Source organism: Epinephelus moara, chromosome 16, assembly GCF_006386435.1.
Source record: "Epinephelus moara isolate mb chromosome 16, YSFRI_EMoa_1.0, whole genome shotgun sequence".
Lineage (NCBI taxonomy): Eukaryota > Metazoa > Chordata > Actinopteri > Perciformes > Serranidae > Epinephelus > Epinephelus moara.
The window spans coordinates 12315800-12341876 of NC_065521.1; the positions used below are offsets into that span (position 1 = coordinate 12315800).

Sequence of the window (26077 nt, forward strand, 5' to 3'; positions counted from 1 at the left end):
TAAATGAGGTGTTTAAAATGCCTCTCCTCAGTTTTAAATGCATCGTGCCAACTTGTCCAATAAAAACTGGACATGCTTGGAAGATTTAAATGTTTGCAGCAGTGACACCCTTTGAAAGCAGAATTTTGATGGACTGAAAGGGCTTGCTGAGCCACATCCAGGCTGAGAGATTTTTCAGTGCAAGTGTTATTGAAAATTTGTATTTCGCATATTCATCATGTGCATCATACATTCATGAAAGCAACAGAGCCAATGAGGGCTTGATGAGTAGGCAATCTTAAACAGGAAGTCTCTGGTCCAGTGCTGACTGTCTGTCCTCTGTGGTCGAGACACTGTCTCATCCCCCTGTAGTGTTTAGTTTCCGCCCATGTGAGCAACTCAAAGAGCCCTGAAGTTTAAAGTCCTTCAAAGCGGAAGTGAGTGAGAGTGGAAGAAAAAAAAAACTGGACACAACTCAAAGAAGACTTTGTGTTTTGGTGATTGGCTCTGCCAGAAAGGGTTTCTCTTGGAAGACAGCAAGGGACTGGTTGGCGACTGAAGGGGAGCTGAGGGAGTTTTTGGAGGGTTTGGGAGAGATGTGAATTACAGCTTCAGAGAGAAAGTAGTCTGCTAAGGTTTGCTGGGGTCCCTCATTGTGGCAACGCCACGGGCCATTCTCTGGCTCCGCTGCACTCAGGCCACAAAGAGGGGATTTCTTCATTTATTTATTCAATTTCATGCCATGTCGACCCCAAAATGGCCCCCATTCCCTCTCCAAAACTGCCCTGTCCCCCTTTGTGGCTGGCCACCCCAATCCTCTCCCCAAAAAGAGAGACCCTTAATGGATGCATTGTTTTTAGCTTGTTGTTGTTTTCTCTTGGATAAGGAGGGGTAGGGAGTTTGAGGCTGGTGACCTGAGAACTCGCATAGAAAAGTCCTGAATCTGTGGATCTGTGATTCTGTTTAAGGGTTGTTTCAGTAGGTGTGGGAACCGCAGCAAATTGAAAAGGGGCTCTCAGGGCCTGCTGGAAAAACCCTGACAAGTGTTAGAGCTTGTGCTTGATATACGGGGTCTCTTGTGAGATATCTGAATTGAGCGAGATGGCCCAGCATTGTTGCTGAATGCTGATGTAGCCATGGGCAATCCGAAAAATGGCCCAAGTTTTGTCCCCATTAACAGCATCTTTAGTCGTATTGAGGAGAAGCTGCTAGAATGAGAGGAGTGTCTGCTCCCAACGAAGACAATCAAGAATGATATTTAAAAATTAAAGCAATGATGTGCCTAGGATAGTAAAATCTAATTGGCCAACAAACACACAGACTAATGCAGTTATGAGGCTACTCTATAAATGACTTGTCCCATCAAAGAAATTGTCATGGCAACATTTGACATAAGTGACTTCATGAACATGAGTGAACTGATATAAAGTGAACAGCAGTGACACACACAGGTAGGCTATGTTAATAGTCTTTTTTACACAGAGATCCTGCAGTGCTGGCATGAGGAAGACCCATCATTTGGCCACCTTTACTTTTTATATAGAAACAAAGGCATAATGGCACAGTGCCACCCCACTGTGTCATTTTAGATGCCAGCATCACAGAAGCAAAAGTGGCATGACGTGAAACACAACAGCGTCAGCCTCTAGTGTGACATATAACATAAGCATTGGGCAGCACTTTCTAAACATTAACAATGGCATAATATGACAATAACAATTGTTTACCTTCCCTCTTAAATGGTGGTTGAACTGGTCTCCTGATCAGAGGGTAAGGAGGTCCTAAACCTTGTTGTTACCCCAATTTGCGGCCATTTTAGGTTGCTGTTCTTCTTTTTTTTGAGTTAGCTGCTAACTGATATTAGCCGCTTTATAAATCTCCCGGAGATGGGTGACACACATAACACTTTGTCAAAATGTCACACTCGTTCTGTTCTGCCACCCCACACTTTCTACACAGACATCAATTTGTCTCTTTTTCTGCCTCCACAGTTTGCTGAAACACAACTCTGTCCCCCATTCCATGATCTCTTCTTTTATACCCAGCAGCAAGGTAGAATAACAGCGCAACATTTCTGCCTTAAACAGGCTTTGTAAAAGGGGTTGATGTTTCATCTAATTCCAATTATTGACTTCTGTGTCTAGTAGGTCAATGTGCAATATATAGACAAATGTTTCTAGGTCTAGAAAACAAATCTGTTTGTTTAATAAGGTTAAGGATGTGGACTTAAAATGCTAGAATTTTTTACTGAACCCTCATTATTTCTTAAGTTTGTCTTGTTATTCATACAGTAACTGATTTTGTTTGGCACTTTCAAACTTGTTTTTTTGTATAAGGTATTAAAAACACCTTATGGTATGATGCAATCCAGAACATTTCCACCACAGCTTCCCAAAAGTCAGTCAAGGTGCCATGTGACCATATTCTTACAGATATTCATCTTCCCATTAATCCCTGTTTAATAAGGATAACCTTTGCTGGAGGTAAACATACAAATTAAAAGGATCCTCTGCACCTGACTCTGAGTGACCCTTGTGGCAACATCCCCTGCCAGCAGTGTGACAGCAGCTCCAACAGCTTCAAACCTATGACTATACGCCTGACTTACTCTCGTGTCACAACTTGACCCGCAGATATGACTGTGTCTTACTTCTCTCTAGTTATTTCCCTATTGTAGTTACGATTGTGGAGAGTTTCTTGTGTTAAGAAATATGTTTTAATTGTTAAGATTTGACACGAAAAAAGTATAGACGCACATTATGCTTGTGCTTGTTTCACAGCTTGATGGATTTTACAGTGGTGTTTATTTGTATTTTTGTGAACTCCATGAATGCCAGCCATTTAAAAGGGTTATAGACTGAAGTGAGGACCTTGAGTCAAAAATGTGAAGCTGTTGTTGGGTCATGTTACGTGGTTGGCTTAGCTGCAGGTAGAAAGCTCTGTTCAAAAGCAGACAAGGCAGACGTGAAGGCAGCAGGCCTCTTACTCACTGCCCAGTGGAGCGAACACTGAACCTACACCAGCATATGGTCCATCTGTATCTTCACACCTTACTGTCTAGCCCCTCTTCGCTCTGATAAACCTCAACATTTAGCAAACCCCCCAGTCCAAGTCTGACCCCTTGGCTGTTGGTCATATGAGATGATGCCCAATGCCTCATATGACACAAGACCAGTTATTGGTGTTAAACAGTGATTGCAATGTCTGGGGTGGCAGGTGATGGTGGATGTTGGGTTTTCAGCCTGCCAAGTATTATGATGGGTGGCAATTAAATAATGAAGACAGAGGGTTTACATTTCTATCCATTTCTTTAAAATCCATTGCAGTGAGTTTTACGTTCTTCCACTTTTTCGCCGTCATTGGTGCCCTAATACAAAGAAAACATAGGATTATAACAGCTTAACAAGTTAAGGTTAAAGTCCATAATTTAAATCTTGTATACAGCACAGTGTGATTTATTTGTTTGTTACAATTTGTTTGGTTGCACGCCAGCACAACACTGTCAGACTTTACTTAGAACACAGTTGAGTTAGCGGCCAGTCAAACATGTCATATACTTCCTTTGTACAAAAGCCACACTTCCTGTTCAGAAACAACATCTGCTGCTTTTGTGTCGAGAGGCACTGCTTCATTCTGCAGACTGTTTATCTTCCTTCCTCGCTGAGTTGAACCACTGCGTATCTACTTGAAAAGAAACTGAATTCTTGTCAATGATTTGGGTGTCTAAAAAAGTGTTGGCCTTTGTTCAGTGTGATTGCTCTGTTTTCATTTCCTGTTTGAGTGCCACACACGCAAACACATGGACAGAGGCATTGCGTGCGCACTTCTTTTGTTGCAGTTTGGGGTTTTTTAAGTTGTCTTCACTTTTTCTTGCACATAAGTAGTTGCAATAAAATGGACAGTGACTCAGCTTGGTGTGATCACTCAACCTCCCTTGAGTCTGCTCAAATGCCCGTTCAGCAAGTGGCCCATTTAACATCTTTTATGTGGACTGATGTAAGGGAAGTGTCAAACACAGTTCATTTGAGTACCGACCCTGGTGTTTCTTCAAAAATTTGGGAGGAAGAGTGATGGCTACATTGTGCAACATACGTCCATGACAAAACTGTTCGCTGTCTTATGTTACATCTAATGTACTACTTTTGTAAGACCAGCACTTTGGCTGTCAGGGCTTTTTCCACATCAGGATCAGTCATTTCATATCATAATGCGCCATGTGCACTAAGCATCAACTTCAAATGTTGGCTCATAACAGTGCACACTTTGACCAGACGAGTGTTTTATGCTGTGCTTGTTGCATTCATTCACACCACAGAGGTAAAGTGACGGCAGTGATCGGCCTTAGAACTTTGCTTTCACATATGTTTTGGACCTGAGAGTGCTTTTCTGAACTGCACCTGAATCTGACAGGGGGTTAATTCACACTTAAGGAAACTTACTGAATTCTTGGACCAGACAGTGTTGAGAAAAACGTCTTGTTGGCCGAAGTGTGAAAACACTCTTGTACAAGTCTGTAAACGAGGGCAGAGGAAGGGGTGTGGGGTTGTGAAAATGCTTAGAATAAACCAATATGCTATACAAAGCACACAGGCTTGTTTCTGGGTGCTTGGGGTCATGTAAGATTGCACTTTGCCGTTCAAGTTAAATCACTCAGTCTTTTTAATATCTTTTTTTCCTGGAATGAAGATGTCCAACTGCATATTGTGGGCCAGGACCTTCATCTGCTTGGTTTCTAACTCATTAAAACCTTTGTAGCTTTTGGACCATTCACATACAGTTAACACAGTGTTTCACCAGTCTGTCATACTTCACTATACATAAGTGGAGACCAAGCCAATAAAGTTTAAGAACAGGCAACATTTTGTTAATAAATGCTTATTGCTGTCAGGATTAAATAGTGGGCCCCTGCAGATACTTCTGCTATGAATGGATTTGACATGTACAGGCTTTTAAGGGTGAGTAAGGAGGAAATAAGTTAGAACAATTATTGAGCAATAGAAAAAAATTCAAGTAGCTTTGTTGGCATGCCCATAACGAGATACAGTATTGCTTCCTCACCAAGGACTAACCAAGAGTTAGGGCTAAAACAAGACTTATCTGTACATTGCTTTTATGAAAAATTGATAAAAAAAAACAAGAATATATGTGAGATGCAAAAGCTACATAATTCTGTCCCCTGAAACTGAGGGAAGTTATTATGACGACTGAAATATGTAGCAAAATGTTCAAGATTCTAATGCCCTCCATGATGATGTAAGTTTAAAGTTTAATATTTCAGGGAAAAAAGTAGCCACAGGACTAATGTATAAACTATTCATGGCTACAAAAACCTGCTTTGTTAATTATAACATTTTGATATATTTTGCCTTTTGGAACATGTGAATTTGATGTTTTTATTGTGGCTTTTGACCACTTCCTCTTAGTTGGACTTTCCTGGCTTTACTGATAATGATACTGAAATATTAGCGGCATAATTCTGCATTAGTGTCATACTTGGCAGCTACTTTGTGGTCTACCAAGAAGCTCCATGGTTGTGTCTCTAGTCTCCTGTGGGATTGCATCATGAGCAGTTTCCCCTAAAAGCCCATCACCCCTGCGGCAAGAGACCATTGCGTGCAATATCTCTGCTGTGCTCCGTGCACCAGCTGAGCCCCCTTTGCGCAGACACCCACTCTGACTCATTATTATGAGTCCAAGGGTATCAAAAAATGAATTTGTGTCCCATCTGACCAACTATTATTAACACATTGATTGATATTATCTCTATTTTTAGGTATCAGAAAGTAACCAGTCATCGTATGCACACAGTCTGCTGTGAGCTGCTTAGGGCAACCTATGCAGGAAAGCCCACAGTGTTTACAGTTTAAGGACCACAGTTTGCCTTAGGCAGTGGACTTTCAAAACATCCCCTAGTTCATCTCCATCAAAGTCAAAGGCACTGTGGGTCAAAAGCTGACCTGTGGCAGAATCACATTTCAGACAATAACAAAGATTAATCTATCCATCTTAACCAACATAAACAGAGTTATTGTTATATATCATTCATGTAAATATTCATCAATGTCTGATCCAACACTTAACATGATTATGCACCCTCAGCTCACTGATGACGATGTGCTGATGTCAGAAAGGAGGCAGACGGGTCACCTGAGACGCAGATTTGAAAGTAAACAAGGACTGTCGTTCGCATCATGCTGCCTCTCAGCATGTTGATTAAAAAGTAATGAGATCATGAACTGTGTCCAGTGGGTAGAGATGCAGTGTTCGTCATGACTACTGTGTTTGTTTATCCTGATTGATTTTATTCCAATAACAACTGGCTTAGTTCCGTACCGTGAAAAGGACGACTCTTTGAGTATTCATCTCATATCTTAATGAAAGTGTGTGTGTATGCATGTATGTGCATGCAATGCTCTGAGGTAATATTGTCCTCCCCGCACAAATGATGCATGACTTGTAATGTGCTGAGGGTTATCTGAGGGTGCAGTCACATCTGCTTCTTTTTGTGTTATCCAAGCACAATGAATTGTTGTCCATCAGATGTCAACATCCTTCCAATTATACCAATAATACCTTCTTTTGGGGCCATTTCCTGTTGTGGATTCTGATCGCGCTTTAAAAAATATTCCAGACTGAAGAAATCCTGGGTTTGAGTAAACTCAGACATGCTTGGTGTGCATGCCTAGTTTATGCTCTGTTCTGTTGTCTACTGTGGCTCTACTGAAGCCAGTGTCTCAGTTATGTTGGTGGACAGAGAAAGCTTCCAATTTTCTTTTCAAATAAACCTGTGTGCTTTGTGATGGAACAATGAAGACAGCCAATACAACCCTGGGTGAGAATGGCCTTGTTGGGGCGAGACCTAGACTGAAAGGATCTCTTTGTTGCTCCTTCCGTACATCCTCCCTGCTGATCCCCCTGTCACCACATCTGTGTGGCACATTTTGTTTAAAGAGTGAATCCTGCCTGGATAGTAGATGTCAATACGGACTCCAAAGTCTGGGTACTTTAGTTTTTACCTCTGTTCCACCGTTGTCCCTTTCCCCTTTTTTGTTTTCATCCTTTGCACTCTTTGCTCTGTCCTGCACCCGCCCCGCTGTCACCCCGCTCTCCACAATCAGGGACCAACTGAGGAAAAGCCTTGTTTCCTGCCTCTTCTTGTCTTCTTTGTCAGCCAGGGAGCAATCTCTCACATGAGTGACTCCTCCAGTGTGGACATGGTACAAGTTGCCATATGGGAGATTTAATTAGTGTACGCCTCGAGCACAATCAGCTCCCTCCCAAAACCAGTCAAGAACACAACAACTACTGCTTCCCTTTAATACTGGTCTTAATTAGCAAGGTCGCAGCTCCATGCTAAGGACCTTTGCTTTCTATTTTGGTACAACCTACGCAGAAGCCAGTAAAGAGGGAAAAAAACTGGAGACAATCCTCCCAAAGTGTTCGGCCTCTGAGGAAATGATATGATTGCTGCCTGCTGCTTGGTTGGCTGACTTCTATCTTTAGAGCAAATGTGTGATTACAAGTGTCAGTCTTTCATTATAGGCAAGTGACTTACTGTAAGTAATACATGCAGTTGGCTGATGTTGTGTGTGAGTGTATAGGGCATGCAAGGGTTTTCTTGAAAGGCTAGGTTCACCCAAATTGCAAAAACAAAAAAACATATTTTCTTACTTGTATCTAGTGGTAACTACTCAACATTTTGGGTTGCTCTTATTAACACAGTGCCAAAAGGTTTCATAGGGACTATTTCTTTTCCAGTGAAGTACATTTTGACTGGATGTCAAATGTTAATATTTTTTGAGTACTGATTAAAAACAGCATCAAAAAAGCATCAAGAAATCCACAAATCTTTGATCAGATACTTCCTAATCTAATTTAGGAAAATTTCCTATCTTTAATTTAGACGTCATGTATCAATCACTAATACACTGATCTGTGAAAAAGAGTTGAAATATGTTTGTAAATAAACTAGGGTATCAAAGAACATATTGCTTGGTACTAAAAAGCAGATACTGTATTGATATAGATATTGCTGTTTTTTGATACAATATCCAACATCACTGAGGACTTTGGACAGGACTGGGCATAAAATTACAATACCAGTACTAGTATCCTTAATGTGACACTTATACCAATGGAGGACTTAATCTGAAATAATCCTTTTGCATTTAATGCATTTATTTTCATGAGATGCCACAAGTATGTAGTATAATCATACTTTCAAACAATTTGGTAACATCTCAACACATTGAACTGCAAACTCCATGGGGCGTCCTCTAGCTCACCTGCAGTGGCTTGGATTTGATTCCGACCTGTAGCCCTTTGCTCTATGTCATCCCCTCTTTCTCTCACTGTTCCTGTCTACCTTAGCTGTCCTATCAATAAAGGTAAAAACTACCCAAAATATAATTAAAGAAAATAAATGCCAACTCTGTCACATACACCATGTTCAGCTTCACCACACCACAGACTGTATGGGTTGTAGCTGCTGTGGTTGTGGGGCAGTCATTAAATAGAAGAACGCTTGCTGTGATTGGCTGTGAGCAGAGGTATGCACATATTCATTTTTTTCTAGATCTAGATTCACAAAGGATCGAATGCAGGTATTCTTTTGACGAGAGAATATCCGATACTTCTTGGTTACCGTGGCTGATGCCTTAAAGGTATACAGTACCGGTAATGAGCCCCAACTATGGATTACTCAGACACACCGAGACATTGTTTATGGAAACATAGCTGTTGAACTTATGTAATTTTCAGTGTTGTGAGCCAAAAAATGAAATTATATTTACTTCCATTATATTGGAGTTGAGGCAGAAAATCTATGACAAAGATCATATCAAAAACCTGAATAAATAAAACAAAAAAAACCCTAGATAGATACCACAAGAACCACTGACACCTTTACACAAGTGTCCAGGCAGTATGCATACAGACTTTTTCGCTTGTTTCATCTTTGTAACTTTTAAGTGGCAGATCCGAACCAGCTGAAAGGTTAAGAGCATTAGCAGTATCCTTCAATAATACTTGAATTTCAGAATCATTGTACATTCATCATTGAACTCTTCTCTTTTGTAACACCCTTCATCCACGTGGCACGCTATCAATTTTCAGACTGGAGGCGCTGAAATGCAGGCAGACACAACAGCAGGAGCCTGCCAGATGAAGGAGGTTTTATTTGGTGGTTTGGGGATTCATATCTCCTCCATCCCTTTCTGTTCAAGACAGTATTGGCGTCTTGAGATGAGGCAGACAGTCAGACTGAGGCAGGTTAAGCCTGTCAGACACAGGCTGATAGACGCCGAATTGGGGAAGAGAGAATAAAAGAAACTCTTTGCAGATTCACTTCCCTTCACTTCACCATTCTTTTTTTGCCTAAGTCAGGATTCTGATTGGCAGGCATGTGCGCGCGCACACACACACACACACACACACACACACACACACACACACACACACACACACACGCACAGGCATACATACACATATATGTGGACACAAGAGCACACACTAGCAAAGCTAAACTTGACATGAGCCTATTATGGCCGTCTTCGGTGGAGTGGTGTGTGTATGCTGTAACAATGAAGCAGTTATTTTTGCTGTCTTACAGCTGAATGCTCAGGTGCATTAGCTTCCACTACACAAGATCCATACAGTGAGCTTTAAGCGTCACAAGATAGTGAAAAAAACATGTCTTGTCATATAGTTGAAAGTTCTGTGGGACCTAAGGGATAGTGAAACAACTGTGACACGTCTGCGTAGCTCCATGAAATGCTATTTTCTGTTAAGTATGTGAGTGTACATGTGACTGTCTATTGCTGAAAGGCTTGTGTGTTTATGCTCATGCATATCATCGGACTGGATCTGTATGTACTCTGTGTATCTGTTTCCTCAAAGCTAAGTGTGCATACATAGGCTAGTAGTTAAAATATAATCAGTAGAGGGAACCTGGACTTCCACTATGCTTCTATTCTCATAGGTGTCAACACTTCAGCCCCCCTGCCTTATCAACAAGAAATCACAGTGCTTATTCTTAAACCTGCTTTGTTTCTGTTTCCTCTCCAGGCATTTTTGCACAGAATCAGACAAACTGCAGATGACCAACAGTGTCTCTCACCGGAACAGGTCAAGGTATGACTGCTTTTTGAATACCTTTTTGTGTGCAGCAAAGAAACAAAACCTTTTGGTCACTATCTGAAATGGTTATTTTTTTGATATTGTGATGCTCAGATACAGTATTAATTCACGGACTATCCTTCTTTCCTCACATTTCCGTCCATCTGTTGGTCACTTCCTTGCCCTTTCCTTCTTTTCCTTCCACCCTGCCTCTTTATCTCTTCCTTCCTTCGTATCCCCCCTCATGTTCATAGATTCTGTTTTCAAATATTGAGGACATCCTGGAGTTGCACAAAGAGGTGTTGTCTGCAGTGGAGGCCAGTCTGCAGCCCGAGCCCCAGCCTCAGCATGCACTGGGACACGTGTTCCTCCAGTTTGTAAGTACATAAAAAACACACAAAAACACACAGCAGACGGTCACACGCATATACAAGCGCATGGACACGCATGTGGGAGCGCATGCATGCATGAATTCCTCCTCCATGCAAAAACACACACAAACTCTTTTCATGGGCTACCCGTAACCACAGATGCAGGGAAAGCGTGCAAAGCCTGCTGTGAAAATACCCCTTAATTCTCTCTTTCTCACATGGAACACCCCTCCCAGCTCTTGGACTCCCCCCTCACACACACACAAACAACACACACACAGACTACCTCCACCCCTTTGCCTTTCCTCCTTCTTTCCAAACAGGCCTGCATCCTGTCAGGCAAAAGAGTCTCTCTTCATCAGTCTGTGTCTCTGTCTCTGCCATCTCCTTCTTTTGCCCTTCCATCCCTCCATCCAAAGATTCCTCTCCGCTCTGCAATCCCACCCCCCGCCCCCTCCGCTCCCCTCTGTTTGAACTCGTTTGGCCCCAGGGAACAAACAAAGAAGGGTCTGTGTCCGGGGAGGAAGAGATGGTGTGTCACTCAGCGAGGGGACAATGCTTCTGCTGGTAGCACTCAATCGCAAGCTCCTTCTCTCGTTCTCTCTGTTTGTCTCTCTCTGATAAACTATCGTCAATTCACTTTCACTGAGGCACAGATCACCTCAGCTAGGTATTCCACCATCAGTTTGCTCCATCAGCCTGTTGGCCAGTGTTGCAGGGCATCATAAGATTCAAATTTTAGTTTCTCAAAGATAGAGCAAAAGTCTTATTCTTGGAGAACCAATAAACCCACAACTTTGTACCCCTTGCCTTTTTCACCCATGTTCAACCTAATATTTAGAGTAAAAAACTCTCCAGAGCAGGTTTAGCCTCTCGGAAATGTCTATGTAGCCAAAAATCCAACCTGCATGCCATTTATGAACCACACCATCCCTCTGCAGTGAAATGAAACTATCAGTAATAATCCATCCACTTTACCTGCCTGTGGCATGAATGAATTTAATCACATCTCTGAATAGCTGTTGAATTGGCTCATCAAAATGTACCTTCACACATGTGCGAGGCGTTATGGTCATTCAGTCTGTCAGGCCAAGTGTCAGGGCGGAGAATTGATTAAAGGAGCCCAACCTGTTTTTTTCCATCGCTCTGTGGTCACACTGGGAGATATGGAGGTCAGAGTGGATGGGTAATAGGAAGGCTGCTTGTGCTTGGATTTCTAACTGAACTGATATGCTTAGGAGGAGTAGCCACAACCTCTTCATAATTTCACCGTACTTCAGTTCTATTTTAGTTTCGCGACAGAATAGAAACCTTTTGACTCAAACCAGTATTGGATATCAATTTCAGGTATGATGATGAGTCATTGTAATAAAGCAAAACCCAATAAATGACACTGGGTCACTGATATGATGTATTTAAGTAGTATTTCAGTACGGTTTGTTCAGCTGATTACAATGCCATATGAAAAATAAAAAGAGGAAGGGCTGTAGATATATGCGTCCAGTATTTTTGAGTGAGCGAATTAAAATTTCAAGTGGTCGCATTCATACAAGTGCATGATGCAGACTCAAGTCTCTAAAGTTACAACAAAGGTATACCTGACTCATATAAATGAGTCTAACACGGGTTAAATGTGCATCAGGAGATCTGTATTATATACGTCTGGTATATGAAATGTCTCAGCTGTCACTGGGCTGCATCTTTAGGAGCTATGATCATCTGGTCAAATCTCTGGCCGCATCAAGGTGTCGTCTCACTACCTCTTCCTCTCCTTGCAGTTCTCATACTCATACAACTGAAGTTACATCCAGTAACTACTATAACTAAAGGCCAAAACTCAAAGATGTTCAATTTACAATAATATAAAAAGATAAAAGCAGAAAATTCAAACAGCTGAAAAACTTGGTTGATGATCAACTTAAGATAGAAGGCTGTTAATATTCTATTTTTTTTTTGGAATTGATCAACATTTACCAAAGTGTGAAAATTGCAGTTGTATGAAGGGTTATGTGTATGATTCCATGGCGGAGCACAGTCACTTCCTGGAGCCTTCATTGGCTGCCTGGCTACCTTGCAGTGACAGCAAAACTGTGCCTGACTGAATAAGTCCACTGCATAAACCCTCATAAAACCACAGTTTGACATTTTTACATATTCATTTTATGTGGTTTAAACAAAAAAAATCTATAACATGTTAATACGTGTTACCTTCTCAGAGACAGATTTTGTTACCTTAGGACAGAGTCAGGCCAGTTGTTTTTGCCTGTTTCCAGTCTTTATGCTAAGATAAACTAAGAGGCTGCTAGCTTCAGCTACATATTTAACGTGTATACAATGACTGTGGTAATAATCTTCCGTACATATACACATTATAAACACAAACACAGTTTTTTTCACTCTGTGGAGGCTGGTGTATAAACAGATAATGAATTACAATATAGTTAAAAAACAGATGCAAAATTATAATTGTTGACCAATACTACATAATATAATAAACACTTAAACATTTCCGTATATCTACATACAGCGACATTAGTGTGTTTTAAACATTTATTAAATGGTCGTGTACTTCTTACAAATGCTAAACGGGCAAAAGTGTTACCCCATATATCCATTACACCTCCCTCTCCGGTCCATGACCTTTGTCTTCTTCAACACTGACACATCTCAGCCAATCAGTTGGCCCTGTCTGGCGCCCTCCAGCCATAGCCCTTGACCTCGACCGAAAGGTCAACACCATGACTGGGATTTGATTAACCTCCCGCATTGTTCCACGAGACTGTCTGTCACTCATGGTTAGGGAAGAAAAATGGGAAGATTCATTGCTATTCAAAGTCAGATGTTTGCAAGATGGTTTGGGCGGCTGCAGATGTAAAAAAAAAAAAAAAAAGAAGAAAGAAAGTGAACCAGTCTTTTATTAAAATAACCAAAATTGTTTTTCATTGTAACTCAAAGTAGTATACAGATATATATCCATCACAAATAGAAAATACAGGACATTATAACCAAATAACATTTTTCATTCTAACTTGGGGCAAAATTCTGGAGTGAGTATCTTTCCTTCGCACACACAGATTCTTAGCTGTTGCTTCAAGATCACGGCATGCATGAGATTATTCAGACCCTGGAAAAGGTGAAAAAGTGACTCATGTTAGAGGAGAAATCAGAGACATCAATATTTGCTCTATTTCTGGGAGTGTATACATGAGCACCGTGCAAGAAGCAACAGTCATGTCATTATGCTCTTTCTGAACTCCACCCATTATGCTTTGACTCTATGTGATTCCTCTGTGTGTGATACTACCCTCTCATCTAGCCTCCGGAATAACATTCCAATGACGAAGAATTCAAATAAAGACTTATGTTTATCAAAGGGACAACCCGAGTCTTTGAGCTATTCCAGGTACAACTGATGTCTTTCAGTCTTTCAGAGTAGTCCCGATGTTTAAAATTGACCCTGTGGTTCACATTTTGGCCCTGGTAAGACATTTATTTGTGCTTGAATTGACTGTGTAGTTGTTGTCACCTGAGAAAAGGAAATGGCTTGGAGAGGGCTTTGGTTGTAAACATAGCTGCAATAAGGCATACTGTTTTTGGGAGCAGAAGGGTTCAATTGCAGATATTGACTGAGAGCTAAAATGGTCATTTCAGGTTCAGCTACTGAAGTGCAGCCATATCCAGGAGTATGTACGTGTAAACTGATACACAGTGGTTTCATTTACGTGTCTCCAAACACTCCCTTAAAGGGACAGTTCACTCAGAATGTAAAAAATGCATATTTTTTGTCTTACCTGTAGTGCTATTTATCAGTCTAGATTTTTTTGCTGTGAGTTGTCAGCTGTTGGAGATTTTGGTCACAGAGATGTCTGCCTTCTATTGAATATACTGGAACTAGATGGCACTCAGCTTGTGGTGCTTGTGGCGGATATCTCCAACACTCAGCACCTCACACCACAAAAATCTAGATTTATATACAGCACTACAGATAAGTGGAAAAATAAGTATTTTTTATTTGGGGGTGAATTGTTCCTTTAATATTCAGCTTCCTCAGGGATTTTGTTGGTGAGTTTGGTCTATGTTTTGTTTTTTGATTCTGTTTTTGATATAGTCTGGACCAGCTGAGTTCAGGTAGAAGAAACCTCAACAAGTTGTTTGGGGATACTGACGCATGGAAACATGACATCCTGTTTACTGCTGGATTTTACAGTCTGGGCACGTCCACTGTAGTCTTTGCTAGCCCTTCCTGCTGAAATAATTGGGGAGAGCAAACAGACAGAAGACATATTCTGTTTACTTTACTGGTTTCATGAATAGCAAGCTGTTGGAGAGTAAGTTTTTAAAGTTGTTTAGTCTGCCCAGAGAGAGAGGACCATACAATTTACATCTCCGTTAACTGCTTTTAAAGCATACCATTTTCTCACGTTTTGAAGCAAACAGCATTGCAAGATGCTGCAAAATTGACATTTTTCTACATATTACAACTTATGCACATATTTGATATTTGGACAGCCTACATAGTTTAGATGTTTAGAGAGCCAAAAATGAAGCTAACTGTCACAATATTTTGCATTTCTTCCTGCTAGAGAGCTTTGAGACTGCAGAGCTCACAGAGTGGTCTCAGTGAACTAGCCTATATTTTCCATTTTATGATTAAGTGCATGACATAAAGCCCCCACTGTAAGCACGACCTTACTCATTTTAAATCTGCACCAAAAAGAACAAGAACTGATATCATAATGGCTTTCTGTAGGATAAGATTAATGAATTTTGTTATAGTGTTGATAATTTTGAGTAGATGGGCAGAAATATTTCAGAAACACCAGATCCATATTATGGACAAGCATTTAGAATTTGTTGCTGTTGTCAGACTGTTATTGAATACAAATTTTACATGTATATTTGAAAGTAGTGCATGTATATTTACAAGTCTTGCCCCTCCTGTGCACTTTTCCTCTAGCTGTATTAACTCAGTTTGACAGTATCTGGGGTTTCACGCCATATGCCGGCCCAGCTGTTGCTCCCAGTGGTGCTTTGGAGTGGAATCCCCTGCCAAATGCAGCTTTGGGTGTGTTTGGGCTATTGCCTGCCTGTGTGGCAAAAACTGCCCACTGTTTATATTGTGCTGCTCACTTGTGTTACACATTTACAGAAGTTTCTCAGCTTCTCCTGGTCGAGAGAAGGGGATTGAACAGAGACGCGGAGTTCTATAAAAAGAACTGTTAGCTTTGTTTGGCTGCTTCTGTCACCACTGCTGGGTTACCATGTAAAACAGACACATGCAGTGACACAGTTAAGTTTGTGTGTGTGTGGTGGTAAAACCACACACAGGATTCTTCTGCACATCTGTGTCTGTATAGGATGCTGGCTTGGTAACTATTTGTATTTTTAAAATAGACCCTATACAAAATTTAAAGCGTATGAATTGTGTGTACACAGTTCTCAACATGGAGGTGGCTGAGCCGGCAGTTAGCAGCTAACAGTGCTTACTCCATAAACAGCACTAGACAACGGCAACAGTGCTGACAGAGCTAATATTGTTTACTAGGGGGAAACTGGAGGGTGGGTGCTACGCTTGTGCTGTGACGCTGTCTTAATGTCACTAACATTAACAGTAACTGATGTATTATTGAAGTGTGCATAGCAGCGATACGTTAGCCAATGGGATACACACATGCACAAACATGCACACACGACTGGACCAATTTCTGACAACAAACTACAGAGAAGCTCAGATTACAACACACAGAGCAGTAGCATGACTTTATTCTCTGTTCAGGACAAATAGTTGTTTACTTCTGTATTAATGTTCATAATGTTGCATACGTAACCTTTAAAGGTGTTGCCATAGAACTCATAACATTATTTGAACATGCTTTCCAATTCTTTGGGCGGATTGATCTCAATGACTGAATAATGATTGTTGCTTTGTAGCATTATGGCCAAGCCAGCTTTAAATCCAAAAGCCTTGGGGCAGTTGAGGCTGAAATTGTTGTCCAAGCACCTGCCGCTTTGGATTTCACTTACTAGGCTGTTTCAGATGACAGTCTCAGTTTCTAGACGTCAAGCTTCGGCTCCACCATGCACATGGTTTCACATCCCAATTACTGTTGCAGAGCTAAGAATATACAATAGGCTTCAATACGCTTCAGGGTGTAAATTCAACTGCAGCTGCGATACTGTGTATACATTGTTGTCGACAGTGTACTGCGTGAATAATGTATTTCAAGCCATAGTGTATTCACTTGCCCTGGTATCATTTTACGTATTGTAAAGAAAACTAAATTGCAGCTAGACAAAAGCTTCTGTATTAGTGCCGCGGTTGTTTTGTCTTGGTGCACAGTGTGATGCTATCACCCAGGAAAAAGGAAGTGTTGCCTGATGGCATGCTACTTTTTTTGCACAGCTATGATGTAGACTGCTTTGAAAAAGAGAAGTGTAAAAAGGATGACAAAGTTTACCAGTGCATAACAATTCAAAGAGCTTTATGAGAGTTGGTATTCTTTCAGTAGTTATGTCTAATCATTGTTGCAGTTACACATCACCATGACAGCCTGGCAAAGCAAATGCTGATGTCGCTGCTGTTAATAATGATAAGCAATGACAGCTGTGGAAGTGCAGCTATCCACCACTTTCCTTGCAATAATACAACTGAATCTCATTAGACTGTAGTAACCGGAGCCTTCTCCCTAGATTCTGCTCTACACAGTGAATCTTGCTCCTGTCAGTTTTCTCAGTGGATTCCTCAAGTTTGCCAACTATAGCCAGTGAAATATGGTATTATCAAGTTCCTGGATTGCAATCCTGACCTGTGCTTTTCTCCTGTTTTGCAGAGGGATAGTTTCTCAGTGTACGGCGAGTACTGCAGCAACCACGAGAAGGCTCTGCGACTTCTCATGGAGCTAAACAAAATCCCCACCATCAGGACCTTCCTGCTGGTAAGTGGCCACAGCTCCTCTCCTCTGCCATGCTGATCTCTCCTTTTCTTCACATCGCTTCGCAACTCCTCATGTCATCAAATTTGTCTTTCTTCTGCATTTTTATTGGCTTTCTTCCTTTTCCGCATATGACTCTGACGTCTCTCCTCTTAATTCTTTATAAAAAAGTCTCAATTGTTCCATTGTTTAATGTCACATGAGTCTTATGTATCCTTGGTGATCAGGTGGTCAGACTTGTGTTTGTCCATCTTTACCAAAGCCTTTGCCCTATATTTTTTGCTCCTGTGGGTCCTCTCATATATTCATCCCCTCCTCGTTTTCCTTCCATCATATCACCTCCATTTCCATGTGAACACTTGAATAAAGGGCAGAAACCATAACAAGGTCAGGGGGTTCTTCCTGCCCGGACAGGATGCAACCATCAGAGTTACCTTTGTGTTGCTCTTGTAGTGTTTCCGCTGCCAGCTGTTTCTGTGTTTTGACACCCAAACCTTTGAGGCCCTGGACAATGAACTCAGAATGTCGAAAGGGCCTTTGAGCGGAGGCCTGAACCAATGAAATCATCTGTAGATTCCGGGCCAGCCAGCTGTGGAGTGTTGGCAGCCTTTTTGGGATTGGCTGAGAGATCTGAGGCCCTGCGTTTGTCGCTGCCTTATGGTTTGCTTCCATGGCATTATTCTGACCCACAGGACTGGAAACAGTGGGATCAGAGTGTTGCTGTGTGCTTTGGCTTTTTGCTTCCCTTGGCCCAGTCATGCGGTGGTTAATTGGTTTGGTCTTGTGCGACATTGATGCTTCCAAAATAAAATCACTACACAACATCTGGCTATGTATTAAAACAGTTGTCAAGCCTGCTCAGGGTAATCTCAAATATTGGACTGACTCTTGTGCTTTGAGTAGCAACCGTGAGCAAAATAGAAACAAGATTGATTCAATATAATTTAAAAAGAAAATACCACAAATATTCCACTTAAGAAATTGACAAAGAAAATATGTGATATTTTTCTGGAACAGAAGAGGATACAGGATGAAAGTCTCTCTTTTTTTTTTTTTTTTTTTAAGTGGTGACCATTGCAAATCGTTGTTATAGCAGTTAATGGCAGCGTAACGTGTTGCCATTGGCTTCTTTTCAGATGTTTTTAATTCCAGGGGATTTTTTTCCTCTGGATTAAACCATTTCTATGCTAATTAAATCACACAATGAAGAGAGTCTCTGAAATTGTATGTAGAAATGAAGTCCTAATTGCGCTGGAAAAGGAGAGAGAAGTGAAGTGAATGCAAAAGGAGGTCAGAGTGAAGAGCAGAGGGAATTCTGGCTTTAGGCTGGCAGATTACAAATTAGCAGAAGATGAGGCAAGAGAAGAAAAGGAAGTCAGGGAAGATTTAGATAGAAATGGGGGTGTGGGAGAGAAATGCATTAGGAATCTGTGGAATCCCAAATTTCTGCAGTCATGATCAGTTGCATTTTTACTCCTAATTTTTCCGTTACAAAATCCCCCCCCCCCCCCCCCCCAAACATCCTCCCCTCTTTGCTCTGTGCTGAGAGGAACTGCCATATGATTATAATGCTCTAAACTGATCTCCTGCCTTCTTTCCCACTGGAGAACTGGAGAAGTGGTTTATCTGCACGGCTGCTTTTGATCTTTCATCCCATCCCATGAGCTCATAGCATACTGACAGGCTGCGTTCCTACAAAATAAAAGGCGTAGAGAAACCATGACTGTAACTGTAACCCCCCACTTCAGAAGAAAACCCCTCCTTTCAACTGGTTCTAGGGGGCAGTTTTTAAAACCCAAATCTTCTGGGAATGAGAATAAATTTTAGAAGTTTCTCAGTGATCTTTCTGTTGTAAAGCATGACAGTTTGGAGGGTTTTTCAGTGGCACAGTGTATGGAATGTAGTATAGTTACAGACACAGAGTAGTGTGTCCAATCTTAAAAATGACTCCAAAGCCTTTTTTGTTTAATCGTCTGACTGTTTTTTTTACTGTAAGAGAAGCAGAAAGAGAATGATCTTTTCATGTAAGTGTTGCAGATGTACTCCATATGAATAAAGATACTAAAATGAAAACATGACACACAAGAAAATGCAGTACACTATATGTAAAAATACACCCATGTTGACCTAAATCTCAAAATGTGGCTGAAACAGTAAAGCTTTTGCGGCAACTATAGTTATCTTGGTTTTGACCTACCAAAATCAAGGTTATTTAGAGAGGTCAGAGAAGTCAAGTAAAAAGGTAATTAAACAAGTAAATTAATGGTAAAAGAATAGTAATTTCCTAAACTGTGATATAATGGTAAAATTAAAGTGTAAAAATGATAAAGATTAAATAATACATACATTTTTTTTTTTCAAGAAACTAAATACACAATCGCTGTTTCCGTGGCCGCAAAGCATTTGCTCCCTATTAGCACATGCATTTTTTCCTTACAATGAAGAACATGTCTCAATCTGCATACATAAATTGTTTGCAGTAGACGTATGGAAAATGTACCACACCTAAGATTTCGCACTCAGACAAACAGGGACAGATTATTCTCCTGCACCTGGACCTGTTATAGATCCGCTGCCGGTGCAACAGACTGTGACTGAATGGAAATGACAACAATGGTCAATTAAAGTGTGCTTATTACTGAAAAAAGACAAACAGCATGAGACAGCGATGAAAACAGCTGCAAATGCTCAATAAATAAAACAGGTGCTGTGTTAGATAAAAGGCGTTTTTAGAAGTTTTATACTGTAGAAATGGAAACGTTAAATGGCCTCTTCTACTGTGTAACTGAGCTAAGACACACTTTGAAGAAGCAAGACCTAATGGAGAATTTTAGATTTTATCTGTCATCTTTAGTATATTCCATCTGTAACTAGATGCGCCGTTGCAGAGATTGGCGTGGTAACTCGTTGCTAACTGAAAGAAAGGCTAAATAAAACACTTTGTCAAGACATAGCTGAACTTTTGTAACCATGCATTTTTGGCTGTCTCAGTTAATAAAAATAAGTGTTTGATGTGCAAATACTGACAAAATATTAAGATACATTCAAACTAGGGATGGGTGATATATCAATTATACTCGATGTATCTTAGCTTGTTCCATGTAGGATGAATAAAATGACTATATCACGAACATCAAGTTTAAATTGTCACTTCATTTTTTTTAAGCCAGCGGCACAAATGCATAACGTCACTCACACTCCCTCGCCCATCTAGACCACCAGGTGAGGGGTGGGTTTTTGTATCTGTCAGGGCTCCAAACCACAGCTATTTAGTCACATTTTGCAACCATGGAGCACGAGTGTGACTTGAAAGCATTATTATATATGAACTGAAGAGCTTTAAGTTTGTTTCCCGCCCACTTTGAATACATCCTCACATTTAACAGCACCTCCTAATCACCACCTGCTAATTGTTAACGACTGACTGATGAACCGAAGTTCACAGCAAGACACTTCAAGCCCGAGATGAGCCAGGTGCTTCAGAATAAAAGCATCAGTGATTTCATTTTGATTTATTGTGAATTTATTGTAACAATACTTTATTTACCTTTATCAAACTGTAGTTAATTTAGTAGTTTCATGTTTTAGTAGTCTACAGGAGTTTAGAGGAGATTTGAAAATATCAAGACATATATTGTGTATCGTGACATAGCCAAAAAATATTGTGATATTTATAGGCCATATCACCCAGCCCTAGTTTAAACTCTTACTGTATACCCCTTGTATTTTTAGACAGAATCTTTTTCTCTCCATCTGTCAATACACATAGTCCTTCCTTTTTTAAATATTTAATGTGTCTTTGTGAATACTGGTGTGTAATATGTTTGTTTGGTTTCTTCCTCAGCACTGTATGCTCCTCGGAGGGAAGAAAAGCACAGATATTCCCCTGGAGGGCTACCTTCTCACCCCCATTCAGAGGATCTGCAAATACCCTCTGCTGCTGAAGGTACTGTCCAACTGCTTCACTGATGTCACAATGCTGTCATCAAGTAATAACACCAGCTCTGTTAGACACATCACAGCCTGTTCAGACAATCTAAAAACGAACATGTTAGCTAACATCAGAAATCTGTGTTGATCAATACCAGCGACTTATCTTATATTGTTACCAACAACGTAATACCGGCTGCTATTTTAAGCCACCCAATCTTCCCCACCTACTAGTATTTTCGCCTGCGGGGGTGGCAGGTATGGAACCAGAAGAGGTTGTTACTAAAGGTCACAGAGTACTTTATGGCCCTCTAAGACTGAAGTGTGTTTTTTATGCCCCTCCTTTTGGAAATTCTACAGTTTTAGTTTTAAAACTCAGCCTCTGTTCACCTTCTCCCAATCTAGGAGCTGCTGAAGCGGACCCCTAAGAAACATGCTGACTATCCAGCAGTGGAGGAGGCTCTGCAGGCCATGAAGGCTGTCTGCTCCAACATCAACGAGACCAAGAGGCAGATGGAGAAACTGGAGGCTCTTGAACAGCTGCAGTCCCACATTGAGGGTTGGGAGGTGAGAGTGAGAGACAGAGTGAGGGTGAATGACACAGAAAGTAGTCATGAAGAGAGTCATATGTCACAAGAAGGCAAGATAGAGGTCATCCAAAAAGGAGAAAAGCTATTGATGCTTGAGAGGTGAAACCTTGAGAGCTGAAAGATGGTGACAGAATGGCTAAGGGTAGTGCTGTGACATTCAGAGGGTAAAAACTGAAAGAGAGACAGGCATACATGTCACAGTGCATCCTGAAGTGTGACATGATTACGATTCGTACAAGGTTTCTACAGGAGGAGGAAAGGAAAGTCTGTAACATAACTGTGACAAAAACCTCCAGACTTACTTTAGAGAGACCTCAACCACCACAGTCTTCATCTAACTTAAGAGTTAAGCACTTTTGCAGCCAAATCACTGCTCTGAGCACAGGGGCCACGGACGGGGCTTGGGAGCCGAGTGAAGGGTCCAGTGCATTTTTCACGCCTCCCTCACCCACCACAACAGAAGCCTTGTCTTAGCAGGCACCAATGGGACAATCCACCCACACAGGGTGCCAAGGGGGATGCCAACAGGCATACTGCCCAATCAGAGGAGACCTAGGAAGCAGAGCTTCAGTCTCACATGCACTGGGAGGGTTACATGAGGGGACCTTTTCGGAGGGATGGGGAGGAAGAAAACTGAAGGATGGAACCAGAGAGGGCCCCACTGGTACATCCCACTATTTGCTTGCCAAAACAGACCTCTCTTCTCCCTTTCCCTCAGAGAAATGTCACACTTTGACCCTGAAAAATGCCCACTACAACAGCAAAAAACAAGACATGGTTATTTAGCTTGGGTATATTGACAGCAAAAGACCATACAGAATATTTTTAGTCCCTCATGTGACAAGTGTTAAATATGTGCATTTCTCTCTTGTCCATGGTTTGTGTTTTATCCACGATGATTTCCCCTATCTTTTATTTTAAGTCTCAAGTATAAAACAAGACCACAGGGAGTAGTGCTTAATCAATGGAGTCAATGGAGCAGAGAAAAATGATTTAATGATTTTGATAATCAATTAGAATTGTATTTTTTATATTCTCCCATTCCAGTTTCTCAAATATGAAGACTTGCTTCATTCCTGTTTTACACAATTTTATATGGGAAATCTTTGAGATTTGGACTAATAGTTAAACAATTAATTTTAAGCAAGCGGCAACCTCTGGGGCTGAAAAATAAAGCCAAGGTGGAAGTGCCAAAAACTGCAGTTAATCAAATGGCCACTTAGGGCTGGCTTCAAAAGCCAGTAAATCCACATGGACGATCATGTTACAATGCACAACTTTACAGCAGAAATAAACATGTTTACTGCCAGGTACAAAAAAAACCCTGCTTTGGTCTCTTTAGCTTATTTCCCCCTTCATGACAACTGTACATGGGGGTGAATTTGCACAACTCACCTCTTTACATTTTATTAAGGCTTAAAGTTATGCATAAATGAGGGTGTGGCTGATTTGAGTGACAGGCTATCTGTGAGGTGTCACCATAGTCTATGAGTCAGGTCTATTTCTTGCTCCACCACAGCTCCACCTTATCGTAATTTCTGGCTCTAATAAAACAAGATTGCAACAGCCAAAATTCAAAATGCGAGGGTTCAAATCAGGGGTCCACAAATCAATGGGTCACGTTACAGTGGCTTTGTCCATTATTTTTATACAGTCTGTGATTTAAAGATATCACTTTAGGCTATGGGAACATGAGTTTAGCATTTTTCACTGTCTTCTGTCATGTTATACACTAAATGATTAATTGTTTAGTTGGAAATAATAATGAATCACGGAAATAATTGTTAGATGCAATCCTAACAGCAAGCACTATCCCTGTGAGTCACTTTCAGACCAGTAATGGGGTTAATGTCGTGGCTGATTTGCCCAAATTGCTTGAACACGAATCATTATTGAACTCAAATTAGCTACTAAACAGATCTACAGCCATTACATTAAAGCCAAAATCCAAAATGGATGCATATCTGATTCATTTGGTTGAAAACCTAATTTTTGCGGTCCAAGACAGGCAATTTCTCTGTGCTCTTCCTCTGAACAACTTAGAAGAAGCTCAGAAAGGCACTTCACCCTGACCCCCACCCCCCTCCATAGAGCCTTCAACCCTCCAGCATTAGTTTCGCTCTTCTTTCCTCTCTGCAGCCACTCTCCAGGCTAATCACCTCCAGCTCTAATGGAAGAGGCCGCCAGTAGTGCAGAATCAGGCCCAGATGCATTACCGCTGCTCAGACACAGCGTGCATGCACACATATTCACCGCCCTCTTGTATTCGTGCACTGACTTGCTTGCTTTTACATACATAATAAATGCAGGAAAGCATGGACATGCCCGCAAACACACATTACAAATGCTCAAAGACATGCACATAGGTACAAGCATGCCACCTGAATTTTCATACACTTATGCACACAGTCATACCAACCCCCACCTTAGGTTAGTGCAGTTAACTTGAGGTTGAATTGATCATCTGAAACACAATCCCCTCCCATGACCCTGACGGTATGCACCTTAAGAAAAAGCTGAGAGAATCATTCTGAACTCTGGAGCTATGAACATCTATCATAAACATATACTCATGAGAATCAATTATGGACGCTTGAGTGAGTGTGACAGACGGGGGGTTTCCACGGGCCTCTGGTGAACCAGTGTCAGACACATCACAGTCAACAGTGAAGTCCAGATCTGATGTATATCTGTGGGGATGCGGTGAGGGGTGGATGGATACTCTACTAGCCAAAGGGGAAGGTGGGTCTTAAGTCAGCACATGGGTGTATTTAGTTCCAGATGATCTGGAATTGAATGATCCGTTTAACAATGAGTAATGAGATGTCTTTTAGCCCAGTTGTTTTATTTTATGTTTTGCCTTGTATCAGCCACTTTGATGGGCAACATGTATACCTACTCCTGCTCATGGACTCTCGGAAGTTACCCACGTTGAATTAAACCCTTTACTACTTGATTTTTTAAATTTTCACAGTAGGAAATTGTTTGATCAGTCATTCACAAATTGGGAAGGAACGTGTGAGCACATGGTTGCTCATGCATGCGTCTGTATCTGTGAAAGCAGTTTCGGTTCCCTTGTTGCAAATGTGACAACACTTAAAAAAAGATTGTCTAAAACTAACGATGCCTAAATAATGTGTAAAGGTTAATTAGACACCCTGCTGTGGTCAATCAACAAGGCTTTTTTCTTAACAGTTGCAGATTGACATCAGCAACCCCTGGATCACTTTTCTGAAAATGAATTATCTGAATTTCAGTAGTACATTCAAAATTAGAAAGGTTGTACTCAAGACACCTCTTGGTCGTCGATGATTGATATAGTACAGATGTTTTGAAACAGAAAATGCAGCAGTATATATGTTGAACAGAGAAACATAGTGCCTGTCTCAGCTCTTGCGGGTCATTGTGTGGACCAGTGTCTGCGGCTTGCGTCATGCTGCTTCATACAGAGAAAAGGTTATTTTGGTCTTAAGAGGTTGGGGCGTATTTGATAGATGACGAGAAACAGCTTTTAAGAAAGACTCAGTCACATCCTGTGAAGGTGGTAGGCTGCAGAGGAAAATAATACATCTTCCTGGATAAATACAGTAGAGTCGACTTGGCTTTTATTTCACAGTTTTAGACTGACAGAGGGACAAAGCATTTGATCAGGCTTCACTACAGGGATCAGAGTAAGGCTTTTAAGCACTTCCACCTACAGTCTGTACCATGACATGAGTCATGTGTTTCCTCCCTCTATGCATGTACAGCTGTATTTTTCTGTGTTTGGATGCAGGCATGTATTTGTGTGCACATGTGTTAACATCCTGAGAAGAGAATAATAAAAAGGCTTTGTTTGTTCCAGAGCCCCACAGGAAACTATATGTAGGTCAAGGTAACAGTGGGGCCACTGCTGTAGTGTTTAGTGCGCGTCAATTAACTAATGTATTATGAATTTTCAAAAAGCTCTGATTTGAGACAACCCTGCACTGCAGTAATGTTGGAGAAATTCTCCTTTTACTTTATGTTGACAACCCTCAGTGCAGGAATGCTAAGTTTTGCTGTTACTCTCCACAAGTACGCGGGTTGAGTAGCAAGAGGTGAACTGTCCTGGCAGTGAATCGTGCGCACTGGGCACAAATTGAAGTTGGGTGGGGGACAGCTGTGTTTACTCTTTCCT

At 41.1% G+C, this 26077-nt stretch overlaps 1 protein-coding gene across 1 annotated transcript in view; it reads left to right on the plus strand.

Moving 5' to 3' along the window:
- Positions 1–26077, plus strand: part of prex1 (phosphatidylinositol-3,4,5-trisphosphate-dependent Rac exchange factor 1) — a 93267-nt gene that overhangs the window by 10738 nt on the left and 56452 nt on the right. Inside the window, exons 2-6 of the mRNA XM_050065199.1 lie at positions 10045–10110; positions 10350–10472; positions 17297–17401; positions 21243–21344; positions 21734–21895. Coding sequence (XP_049921156.1) covers positions 10045–10110; positions 10350–10472; positions 17297–17401; positions 21243–21344; positions 21734–21895 — 558 coding nt within the window. The remainder of the gene's footprint in view (positions 1–10044; positions 10111–10349; positions 10473–17296; positions 17402–21242; positions 21345–21733; positions 21896–26077) is intronic.